The sequence below is a fragment of the Otolemur garnettii genome, unplaced genomic scaffold (genome assembly GCF_000181295.1).
Source record: "Otolemur garnettii isolate 467f Iridium unplaced genomic scaffold, OtoGar3 scaffold00063, whole genome shotgun sequence".
Taxonomy (NCBI): Eukaryota; Metazoa; Chordata; class Mammalia; order Primates; family Galagidae; genus Otolemur; species Otolemur garnettii.
This window is the reverse complement of record NW_003852458.1, coordinates 10313494-10325881: the sequence shown is the minus strand read 5'-3', so window position 1 is coordinate 10325881 and position 12388 is coordinate 10313494. Positions and strand designations below refer to the sequence as shown.

The 12388-nt window shown below is 38.8% G+C and overlaps 1 protein-coding gene across 2 annotated transcripts in view; it reads left to right on the top strand.

Annotated features, from left to right (window-relative positions):
* Window positions 1-3665: 3665 nt before the first annotated feature.
* TMEM267 (transmembrane protein 267) overlaps window positions 3666-12388 on the top strand; it is a 13629-nt gene continuing 4906 nt past the window's right edge. Inside the window, exons 1-2 of one of the 2 annotated variants that reach the window (XM_003792964.3) lie at window positions 3666-4159; window positions 10459-10834. In XM_003792964.3, the coding sequence (XP_003793012.1) occupies window positions 10523-10834 (312 nt within the window). In that variant the 5' untranslated portion in view covers window positions 3666-4159; window positions 10459-10522. Of the gene's footprint in view, window positions 4160-4800; window positions 4864-10458; window positions 10835-12388 lie in introns of those variants that run through there. The other variant, XM_023515026.1, reaches the window with a different exon arrangement.

The window sequence follows — 12388 nt, the reverse complement described above, 5'->3', positions numbered from 1 at the left end:
TGCCTTTAACTTTTCAAAGTAGCTTTGTTGGTTTTATAATAATAATAGTAAGACGATGAAAATTTTTAGAAAATCCAAAAGAAATGAAAAAAATAATGATTACATAGATAAGCCCACCACTGAGGGAAAAAAACACATGAACAGCCCTCCAGATTTTTTTTTTTCTTAAGAGACAGAGTCTCACTGTGTTGCCCTCCGTAGGGTGCTGTGATGTCATAGCTCACAGCAACCTTCAGCTCTTGGGCTTAGGCAATTCTCTTGCCTCAGCCTCCCGAGGCACACTACAGGTGCCCACCACAATGCCCATGCTAGCCCTCCAAATTTTTTAATGTGTCCATGTATATTTTCAAGCAAAAATGTGATATTTTACGTATTTTAATAGGATGCCTTTTAAAATGTATTATCTATTGAACATCTTTCTATGTCAGTAAGTATGGAATAAGTATTTTATTAATAGCTGTATAACGTGTGTAATTTATTTCACTAGCCCCATATTTTAGACATACATATTGTTTTTAATTTATTTTTATTGTTGGGGGTTCATTGAGGGTACACAGAACCAGGTTACATTGATTGCTTTTGTTAGATAAGGACCCTCTTATATTTGGGTCCTGCCCCCCAAAATTGTTTTTAAATTTTTAATTAAACAATGTCATGCTGAACATTCATGTGTAGTTCTTTGTATTTATCTAATTATTTTCTTATTTTCCTAGAATTGGAAATGATAAGTTAAAAGTATTTGCTTACTTTTTATGGTTTTTGATAAGATAGTCAAATTATCCACTAGCAGATTATACCAATTTATACTCTAGCTGCTAATTTTTTTTTTAACAGAGTCTTTCTCTATCACTCTGTCATCTTGGCTAACAGCAACCTCAAATTCTTGGGCTCAAGCCATCCTCTTGCCTTAGCCTCCCAAGTGGCTGGGACTATAGGCCCAACACGGTGGCTGGCTTATCTTGCTAATGATCTTTAAAAGTATCATTTCTCTACTGCTACTATATACAGAGAGTATTAGTAATCTTTTGTCAATCTTACATAGAAATCTCATTTTAGGCTTGGCGCCTGTGGCTTAAGTGGCTAAGGTGCCAGCCACATACACCTAAGGTGGCGGGTTCGAATCCAGCCCGGGCCCACCGAAACAACAATGATGGCTGCAACCAAAAAATAGCGGGGCGCTGTGGCGGGCGCCCCCAGCTACTTGGGAGGCTGAGGCAGGAAACTCTCTTGAGCCCAGGAGTTGGAGGTTGCTGTGAGCTGTGATGCCACGGAACTCTACCCAGGGGGACAGCTTGAGGCTCTGTCTCAAAAAAAAAAAAATCTGATTTTAATTTGAATTCAGTTGCTTACTAATAAAATTAAAATCTTTTAAAAAATTTTTTTAGGCTGGGCATGGTGGCCACACCTATACTGCTAGACCTCTGGGAGGCCAAGGATAGTGGATTGCTTGAGCTCACAAGTTCAAGATCAGCCTGAGCAAGAGGGAGACCCTGTCTCTACTAAAAATAGAAAAACTGAGGCAAGAAGATCGCTTGAGCCCAAGAGTTGGAGATTGCTGTGAACTATGATGACTCCATAGGGCGACAGCTTGAGACTTTTTTTTTTGACCATTTGTATTTCTGTATTTCTTCCTTTCCCAAATTGCCTTTTCATATACATTGCCTACCTTATCATTGGAATATTTATTTTTTCTTATTAGTTTTAAGAGCCCATAATAAATCAGGATTACTAATCTTTGTCACAATGTTCTAAATTTCTCTGGCATAAATGTTCTAAATTTCTTCCTTTTATTTGTTTTTAACTGTGCTATGCAGAAGCTTTAGATTTTTATCAAATTTTCCCAAATAATTTTGAGCTCATCTAGCTAGCTGAACCATGTAAAGTTCTGTTTATAAATTCATATAAATAGGTATGGGTGAGGTGGCTCACATCTGTAATTCCAGCACTTTTGGAGGCTGAGGCAGGTGGATTGTCTGAGCTCATGAGTTCGAGACCAGCCTGAGCTAGAGTGAGACCCTGCTTCTGAAAGTAGCCGGGCATTGTGGAGGGCACCTGTAGTCCCAGCTATTTGAGAGGCTGAAGGGAATCACTTGAGCCCAGGAGTCTGAGGCTGCTGTGAGCTCTGATGCATCTACGGATGGTGACAAAGTGAGATTGTGTCTTAAAAAAAAAAAAAAATTCATACAAATATCCTAAATTTGATAACCAAACTGATTACAAAAGTTACCAAACCATGAAAATTTTCCAGGCAGCTAGTCAACCAAACCAATTTCCTTTCCTAATTTAACCAGAGAAATGTTCTGTATACATATTGTAAAACCCTAATCCATGTGGATTTGACATTTTAAAATCTAAAGCTATTTATATAGAACTGCATTATACAGAGTGAAAGTCAATGATGTACTTTGGGTTTCATCTGATGATTGACTTCCTACAGTAATATTTAGTAATTATAGCCTTTTCTAATCTACTGATTACCTATGTGGACTGGTCATTTCCTATTCAGTATAGTATGTTTGGGAGATTCCTCTTCTAATGCATTTTGAAAGAAGATACAGGCTACTTTCTCCTATATAGATGCTCCTTAACTTACCCTGGGGTTAAATGCATCATAAGTTGAAAATATTGTAATTTGAAAATGCATTTAATACCCTAGTGGGCCCATCATCAAGTTGAAAAATTGTAACTTAAACCATCGTAAATTGGGACCCTCTGAATATGCTGGAAAGCCTACATACTGTGCTGGCTTTTCCAACCTTGCAGCTAGGAGGGTGTGAGCATGTCACTGAGACTGAGCCATCAGATATTTCTTGCCCATCTTCCCCACTTGAATTTTGTATTGAGATCAAGGAAACAAATACTGCCAAGAATCTTGTATTGCAGAAGCAGACAGGGCAGCACTGGTATGCCTGCCATTACCAGCAATGGTAATGTCTGGTGACAGGAGTTTGGGCAGTGCAAGCTATGGCAGGGAGGACTTCGCCAGACCAATGTTCCAAGGTCATTTTGACTGAGGTTTTTGAGGGATAGTTTTTAAACCTGGTTTTTGAAACCTGGCAAGTCTGTGCTTTCCTAATATCCTTTTAATAAGTTTATTTTTCGCTTATACAGAGTATTTTTGCTGAGTGTTTCTCTTCTGTGCATTTAAGAATTCTAACTGATAACAGGATCTGGGTTAAATAATACATTATTCCTCTACCAATTTGGAGTTTACACGCAAGTTATTCCTCCTCCCCTCACCATTCACATAGTTGGTCTGGTTCTGGACTTCGTATTCACCTTTCACTACTCACATTACTCTGCTTTATTCAAAAGTTTGTTAGCATTTATTCCTTCAAATGAAGTTTAGAATCATTTGATGAAGTTCCTAAAAAAAAATCCCTTCATGATTTTGATTAGAATTTCATTAAAGGGCCAAGTGCAGTGGCTCACTCCTGTAACCCTGGCACTCTGGGAGGCTGAGTGGAGCCTCAGCTCATAGGTTCGAGACCAGCCTGAGCAAGAGCAAGACCCCCATCTCTAAAAATAGCCAGCACCTGTAGTCCCAGCTACTTGGGAGGCTGAGGCGAGAGAATCGCTTGAGCTCAAGAGTTTGAAGTTGCTGTGAGCTGTGATACCAGGGCATTCTACTGAGGGTGACAAAATAAGACTGTCTACCCCCCCAAAAAAGAATTGCATTAAATTTATAGTTTAACTTAAAGAGACGAACACCATCAATGTTGTCTTCTTATGCAATGAGACAGTTTGACTTGTGTATCAGGTTCCATCAAAGAAACACAAGTACTTTGTGTGTTAAAGATTAAGGGATTTATTACAGAGGTTAAACCTTATGGAACTAAGGAGCTGGTGGGGACTCTGTGCTGGCTGTTGCCTGAATCTCTTGTTGAGCCTAAAGTTGCTGCAGATCAGCGGGACTGGCAGTCAGGCAGGGATGCTGGATATGGATGAGAGCAAGGACAAACTGAAACCTTTGGGGACAAAATGGAACCTGCATTTGTCTCTCGCCAACTCCAGTTTTGATGCTATGGGTGACCTGCAGAAGTGGCTGACAGTCGTGACTTTGAAACTGCACATGCAGACCTAGAATTTGAAGAAGTTGAAAGAAAGTCTGATGAGCGCTGAAGGAGAAGCAAATCCAGCTATTCCCTGTGCTAACAAGGTGAGCTAACAGATCGTCAGCAACATGTGCAAGCTGCACAGTATGCCCAGCACTGACCTTCAGAGTGTAAAAATAATGACTGCCGCTGCTTTTCTGACTTCTAAATCTCATGCAAAGTGTGCCCTGTAGCCAACACTACCCAGAACTATAAAGAGAAGGGAATTCTGGGAAATTAAGTCCAACAGCTGAATTGACATAGTATACAACCATCAGAGTTCTAGTTAATCTTTTTTGTCCTTTAATAAAATTATTTATAGTTTTCTTCCAACCATTTCCTGTTTAGTCTATTCCTTGCTTTTTTTGAGTGGTTGCTGTTGTGAATGCTCATTTTCCTTTATGATTATTGCTGATATGTTAAAAGTTTATATTAGTACTTATATTGAATTAACTACATTTTTCAGTTTAAATCCCAACAGTTTTCTAGGATATGCAGTCATGTAACCTGCAAACTAATGCGATTATCTTTTTTTCTTGGTAATGTTTTTCTTGGTAATGTAATGATGTTTTCTTCCCTTTCTCCCACTCTCTTTCTTTTTTCATTACATTCGTTAAAACTGCCAGAACAATGTTATAATAGATACACTGTTTCTGACTTTTTTTGCAGTTTTTGGCCAGGGCTGGGTTTGAACCCACCACCTCCAGCATATGGGGCCGGCGCCCTCTCCTTTGAGCCACAGACGCTGCCCCTGTTTCTAACGTTTAAGGTAATGTTTCTGGATTGTCATCATTTTAGTTTCTGAACCAAATGGTTTCATCATTTTTGGTAAATTATTGGCTCTCAATAATTGGGAATACAGAATTTCCTGGCATGCATAATTGCTAAAAATGCTGATTCTCAGACATGGATGTTACATTTTACTACATTTTTAAAAAGTATTTAACATACCTGGCATATAACAGATATAATGTACTATTAAAATTTGTCATTGATTTATTCGAAAAATATTTAGCACTGGGCTGCGCCTGTACCTCAAGGAGTAGGGCACTGGCCCCATATACCAGGGGTGGTGGGTTCAAACCCAGCCCAGGCCAAAACTGCAAAAAAAAAAAAAAAGAAAGAAAGAAAAAAGAAAGAAAAAAATTATTTAGCATAAGGCAGCGCCTATGGCTCAAAGGAGTAGGGCACCAGCTCTATATACTGGAGGTGGCAGGTTCAAAACCGGCCCTGGCCTTTTATTTTCTTTCCTGAAATGTATAAAAGCATAAACACTTGAAAGATAGGAAGTCTAAATCTAAAGGTATTATTTGTGTAATAATTTAAGCTTCATTTCTTTGAGCTAACCAGCCCACTGTATCTTTCTTTTTTAACCTGTTAAAAAGTGATAAATTACATTGCATTGTGGTAGGAGAATTTAGCCGAAATATTTCTAGATTTTATCCAAGTTTTTTTTTTGTGGCTAAGTAAATGTGTGGTTAGCACATTCATGGTCCATGGATATTTGAAGAAAAATGTATATTCTTTGTAGCATACAAAGTTCTATAACTGAGTATGAAATCAGACTTGTAATTGTATTATTCAAATTATCTGTACCTTTCTGACTACTTGATTTAATTTGCCTATTTTACTGTTATGCTGTTTGACATGGAGGTATCCTCTTACTTTATGTAACTTTACTGTGGTATAAATATTTTATCCATTTTAGTTGTACTTATTTTTACCTTGAATTCTGTGTTTGATGTTAATTATCATTGCTGCTTTGTTTGTATTTTCTAAACATATATTTTCTCATATTTTTATTTTCTATATTAAGATTTTCTTCTTTGAGGTTTTGTCTGTTTGTTTGTTTTTTGAGACAGAGTCTCACTCTGTTGCCCAGGATAGAATGCCATGGTGTCACTGTAGCTCACAGCAGCCTCACACACTTGGGTTCAAGTGATCCTCTTGCCTCAGCCTCCCAAGTAGCTAGGACTACAGGCATGTGCCTCCATGCCCAGCTAGACTATTTTTTTTCCTACTTTTAATAGAAACAGGGTTTTCCTCTTGCTCCAGCTGGTCTCAAGCTCCTGAGCTCAAGCAGTCCACCCACTTCAGCCTCCCAAAGTGCTAGGATTACAGGTATGAGCCAGCGTACCTGGCCCTTTTGTTTATGAGCAGTAATACTGGATGTTTCCTTTTGTCACAACCTAATTAGCGCTTTATCTCTTTATAGAGAAACTTAACACATTCACATGGACTGTGGTATTTAATATCATTGGTCACTATTGCTTTTTTGGGAGAGTGAGGGGGAAATAAGGTTTTTTGTTTTTTTTTTTTTAATTGAGACAGAGTCTCAGTTTGTTGCCCTCTGAAAAATGCCATGGCATCATAGCTCACAGCAACCTCAGACTCTTGAGCTCAAGAGATTCTCCTGCCTCAGCCTCCCTAGTAGCTGGGACTGTAGGCACCCATCACAACGCTCAGCTACATTTATGTTTGTTTGTTTGTTTGTTTAGCAGGCCTGGACTGGGTTCCAACCCACCAACCCTAGTTCCTGTGGCTGGCGCTCTAACCACTGTGCTACAGGCGCCCCAGAAATAAGGTTTTCTCCATTTCATTTTCTTTCTGTCTTGCTCTATTAAGTTTCCTTTATTTGTCCCCTGCTCCCTCACCAAAATTTAGAAGTCCTACTCTTCAATTTTCCAGAAACCATACATAAGTATATAAATTCTTAAAATTCATGATTGTCATACAGGAACCATAATTTAGCTATGGTTAGAATCCTAGAGTTATGATTGCTTTCCCTCAGAGAAGTTGTAATTGTTACCTCATAATATTCTAGCATTTGGGTTTGGTGATAATCACTTTGATTTTTATTTTTTGCAGATAACTTTTTTATTTTTTTATTTTATTATTTTATTTTATTTTTTTTTAGATGGACCCTCAAGCTATCCCCCTGGGTAGAGTGCCATGGCATCACAGCTCACAGCAACCTCCAACTCCTGGGCTCAAGCGAGTCTCCTGCCTCCACCTCCCAAGTAGCTGGGACCACAGGCGCCCGCCACAATGCCTGGTTATTTTTTGGTTGCAGCCGTCATTGTTGTTTGGCGGGTCCGGGCTGGATTCGAACCTGCCACCTTTAGGTGTATGTGGCTGGCGCCTTAGCCGCTTGAGCCACAGGCGCCGAGCCCAGATAACTTTTTTAAAGAGTTGGAAACTCTAAAGCTTTCTTTTCTTTTTTGGAATTTGTATTTTTCTTTCAATGCCCAATAGCTCATCCTTTATTTTCCCCCTAAACTTTGGAAAAGCTCTTTGAAAGTGTTCTTATTTACTAATTTTGTTTTTCGAAGCATTGATTGTATTGTGCATTGTTTCCATAGATTTTTAGTTAGGCAATTAAGTTAGTCATCTCCATGATCCCTTATTTCCAGGTTTCTCCTTTTTCATGAAAGCCTAATACTTTTATCAACAAAGTGTATTGCCTAACTTTTTAACATCTTTGTTGGAGTAAAATTTGACATCTAATTAACTGTATCTATTTAAAAGATACACTTTGATGTGTTTTGTCACATGTGAAGCTATGACCCATGAAACTATCATCACAATCAAGATTATCAAGAAGGGGCTCAGTGCCTGTAGCTGAGTGGCTAGGGTGCCAACCACATACACTGGGGCTGGCGAGTTCGAATCCGGCCAGGGCCTGCTAAACAATGACTACTGCAACAAAAAAATAGCCAGGCACTGTGGTGGACGCCTGTAGTCCCAGCTACTTGGGAGGCTGAGGCAGAAGAATCACTTGAGCCCAAGAGTTTGAGATTACTGTGAGTTATGATGCCTCAGTACTCTACCGAGGGCGACATGGTGAGACTCTGTCTCAAAAAAAAATGATTATCAAGAAGGGTTAAAAGAAACATAAGGAATTCTTAATATATCCTACCTCTACTCTCCCCAGGAAACCATGGATCTATTTTCTGTCTCTCTAATTCATATTTTCTAGAATTTTATATAAGTGGAATCATACTCTGCACTCTTTTTAAAGACACATTCCTCGGCACCGAGCCGACCTAGTAAAAAATTTTGAAAGTCAGTCATGTTTTTGTGTTATCACTTGTTTCTTTTTATTCCACAAATTTGTTTATTCACATGTGTTAAACATTTGGAACTAATACCGATGAAGTTGCAAGAACATTCGCATGTGAGACTTCGTTTGTCTTGGGAAAGAGTAGTGGAATGACTGGGTTTAATGGTAGGAGTCTGTTTAACTTTTTGAGAAATGGGAAAGCTGTTTTTCTAAAGTGGTCATACTATTCTTTTATTCCCACCAGCAACATACAAGAGTTCTCATTGCTCCTCTTTGCCAACATTTGGGATTGTTAGTCTTCAGTTTTAGCTGTTTTAGTAGGTGTGTTTTGTGTCTTGTTTTAATTTGCATTTCCCTAAACATTAACGATGAGGAGTATATTTTGTGTTCTTTTTAGCATATTATCTTTGGCAAAGTACCTTTTCAAATCTTTTGCTGATTTTGTCTTGGTTCGTTTTTCTATTACTGTGTTTGAGAATTTGTTTATATGTTCTGGATACAAGTCTTTTATCAGATATGAGATTTCCATATATTTTCTCCTAACCTGTGGCTTGTTTTTTTCATTCTGGTTTTTTTCATTCTATTAACATTGTCTTTCAAAGAGCAGAAGTTTTTAAAATTTTGATGAAGTTCAAAGTTTATCGATTTTTATTTATTTATTTATTTATTTATTTATTTTAGAGACAGAGTCTCACTCTGTTGCCCTTGGTAGAGTGCTGTGGCATCACAGCTCACAGCAACCTCCAACTCCTGGGCTTAGGCGATTCTCTTACCTCAGCCTCCTGAGTAGCTAGGACTACAGGTGCCCACCACAATGCCCAGCTATTTTTTGTTGTTGTTGCAGTTTGGCCGGGGCTGGGTTTGAACTTGCCACCCTCGGTATATGGGGTCAGTGCCCTACTCACTGAGCCACAGGCGCCACCCAATTTATTATTTTTTAATGGATCAAGGTTTTGATTTTTTTATCTAAGAACTCTTTGCATAACCTGGAATACAAAAGTATTTTATGTTTTCTTCCAGAAATATTATAATTTACGTTTTATATTTAGGTTTGTGATCTATTTGAGGTTTATTATTTTTGCTGTGGATATCCCGTTATTCTAGCACAATTTAATATTCTTTCTCCATTGATTTGTGTTTGCAGCTTTGTCAAAAATCAGTTGACCACATATGTGTGTGTCTATTTCTGATCCCACTCTCTATTCTGTTTTGTTGATCTATTTGTCCATACCAATACTACACACTGTCTTGACTACTGTATCTGTATAATGAGATTTGAAATCAGGTGGCGTTAAGTCCTCCTCCTTAGTTCTTTTTCAAAGTTGTTTTCCTATTTTATACACACATAACATTTTCCCCCTTTTCCATACATTTTACAGTCAGTATAAGCTCCTACATATTCCATATATATTCTATATCCTTTGGATTTGTATTCAATTTTAAAATATATGTAATGAGCTCTGGACAGTTTTTATTGCAGGATGAAAGGAGTCATTCTCAATCATTTAGTTATTCTTTAGTGTCAGAATTAAAACATTAAAACAAAAAGTTTCAAGTATCACACGATCTTGATAACTTTAACTAGGTAAATAATTTCAGTATTCTGAGCCAGTTAAGAACTTAGCATAGAAGTATGACTGCCTTTTAATATTAGTTAAGGTTCTTTGGTTAGAGGCAACAGAAGTGAAAAGAGGATTTATAAGGAAATTCAGGGGTGGTTGATAGAAGTGAAGAGTTAGCTTTAGGATCTAAGGCAGCTCTGAGTATTTCAGGGACTGGCCCTAAGGACTTAATGAGGAACTTTCTTCACCATCTCACTAAGGAGCTGGCCCAGCCTGGGTAACCCTCATCACTAGACTAATCAGTATTACTAGGGAGAGAAGAAACTCTAATTGATCAGCACTGGAATTTAGGTATAGTTATAAGCAATTTTCCCAAAGGAAGGGGAAAATGCCAGAAGGATGGAAAATAGTTGTTGAACAGACTGACACATTGGATGTTCACCACCATGTAGTACATAAAGCTGGGAGAGAACTATTTGATGACCTCAAAGCAATAGATCACAGTCAGTGGGCTTTCTGAAATTCTCCTGTATCTCCTTGTACTACCATATAAATTATTATTCCTACAAAGCTAATCCTTTATCTTTGGGCTGTATGGCATTTTATATATCACATGTAAGAGATGCCAGTTCATACAACTTGGTTTTATATTTCAGAAATTATTGCAGATATTATTTTGTTTAAATATGATATGGTATTAATAATCATCATTGATGTTTTCCTCTGCTTTCTATCGTAGGGTATTGGGAACGTAAACAAGAATCAACTATTTATTCCTGATGGCTTCTGGTATTTACTGAGATATGGCATCCGAGACGGAGAAGACCCATGCTTTACTCCAGTCTTGTAGCACTGAATCCCTTATTTCCAGCTTTGGTCTGGGGATATTTTGCCTCGTAGCTGATAGACTTCTTCAGTTTTCCCCAGTTCAGCAGAATGACTGGCTTCGTGCCTTCTCAGATAATGCCATACATTGTGTGATTGGCATGTGGTCTTGGGCAATAGTCACTGGAATCAAGAAGAAGACTGACTTGGGAGAAATCATTTTAGCTGGATTTTTAGCCTCTGTTATTGATGTAGACCACTTTTTTCTAGCTGGATCTCTATCTCTGAAGGTAAGAAGCAGATTTCTTTAATTTTTTTGGTTTTTGCTTTAATTCTGTGGCACCATTATACTGATCTTTATAGAGCCAGGTAGGATTAGTCTTAAAATAAGAAAGCCCGCTCGTTCAACATTTTTTGTCACTTGGTACTTCCCTAGAGACATGTTGCTAAACAAATTACTTGTCATGACAAAGCACTATGGAGGCTCAGAGAGCAAGGACCCGCTAACTGTACCTGAGGAGTTCACTGCAAGCCCACAGAGCATGCATTACAAATTGGTTCACATTTTTTTTTTGTAGAGACAGAGTCTCACTTTATCGTCCTTGGTAGAGTGCCGCCGTGGATCACATAGCTCACAGCAATCTCCAACTCCTGGGCTTAGGCGATTCTCTTGCTTCAGCCTCCCGAGTAGCTGGGACTACAGGTGCCCACCATAATGCCCCACTAATTTTTTTTATTGTTGTTGCAGTTTTGGCCAGGGTCGGGTTTGAGCCCATCACCCTTGGTGAATGGGGCTGGCACCCTACCCACAGAGCCACAGGCGCCGCCCCACAAATTCATTCACATTTCACATTAGCAGGGATTGTTCTGGGGTTGCCCTAGCTCTTTTTGTATCAGTGTTCTTTCTTCAGGACCACACGTAACATTTTCCCCCTTTTTCCATACATTTTATAGTTAGTATACAGCTTCTACATATTCCATAAAAAATGAATAGCTGGCTCGGCGCCTGTGGCTCAAGTGGCTAAGGCACCAGCCACATACACCTAAGGTGGCGAGTTGTAATCCAGCCCAGGCCAGCCAAAACAACAATGACGGCTGCAACCAAAAAATAGCCAGGCATTGTGGTAGGTGCCTGTAGTCCCAGCTACTTGGGAGGCTGAGGCAGGAAACTCGCTTCAGCCCAGGAGTTGGAGGTTGCTGTGAGCTGTGATGCCACAGCACTCTACCCAGGGGGATAGCTTGAGGCTCTGTCTCAAAAACAAAAAAACAAAAATACAAAAAAACAAAACAAAAAAATGAATAGCTTCAAGATGATTCCCAGTCCTAGGGAATGACTTGAATGGATCATTCCTTAAGTCCCTCTTGGGGCCAAAGGCATGTATCTCAGTAAACAGGCTAGAACACAGCCTCTGGTAGAGAAATTGAGGAATTTCATGAAGGCATTCAAAAGTGATTTGCCTCACAAGTGACCTAAAGTGTGTCAGACATTATTTTCTATTAATAACTGTCAAAAGATTTGCCTGCCTTTTGCATGTTTATGATCTATAAATTTTTTTAGAAAAAAAAATGCGATCTGACAATTAAGTTCGCAAACTTGCTACCGTACACTTACTTTGGCAGCACTGTACAAACAAACGGGCAAGGTTTCATAACCTTGGTATATCAGTGTCTCGCAGCTGTGTTTGTGTCAGTGTGCGTGTTGTATTGCTGAGTGGCATTCATAGTTCTGTGATTTTGCGTGCTGTCACAGGAATGTTGGAATTTGAATTAGAGCAATGAACAAGCATTAAATTTCTTGTTATACCTGCAAGAGTGGAACTGAAATCAGGGACATGTTAGTCTAG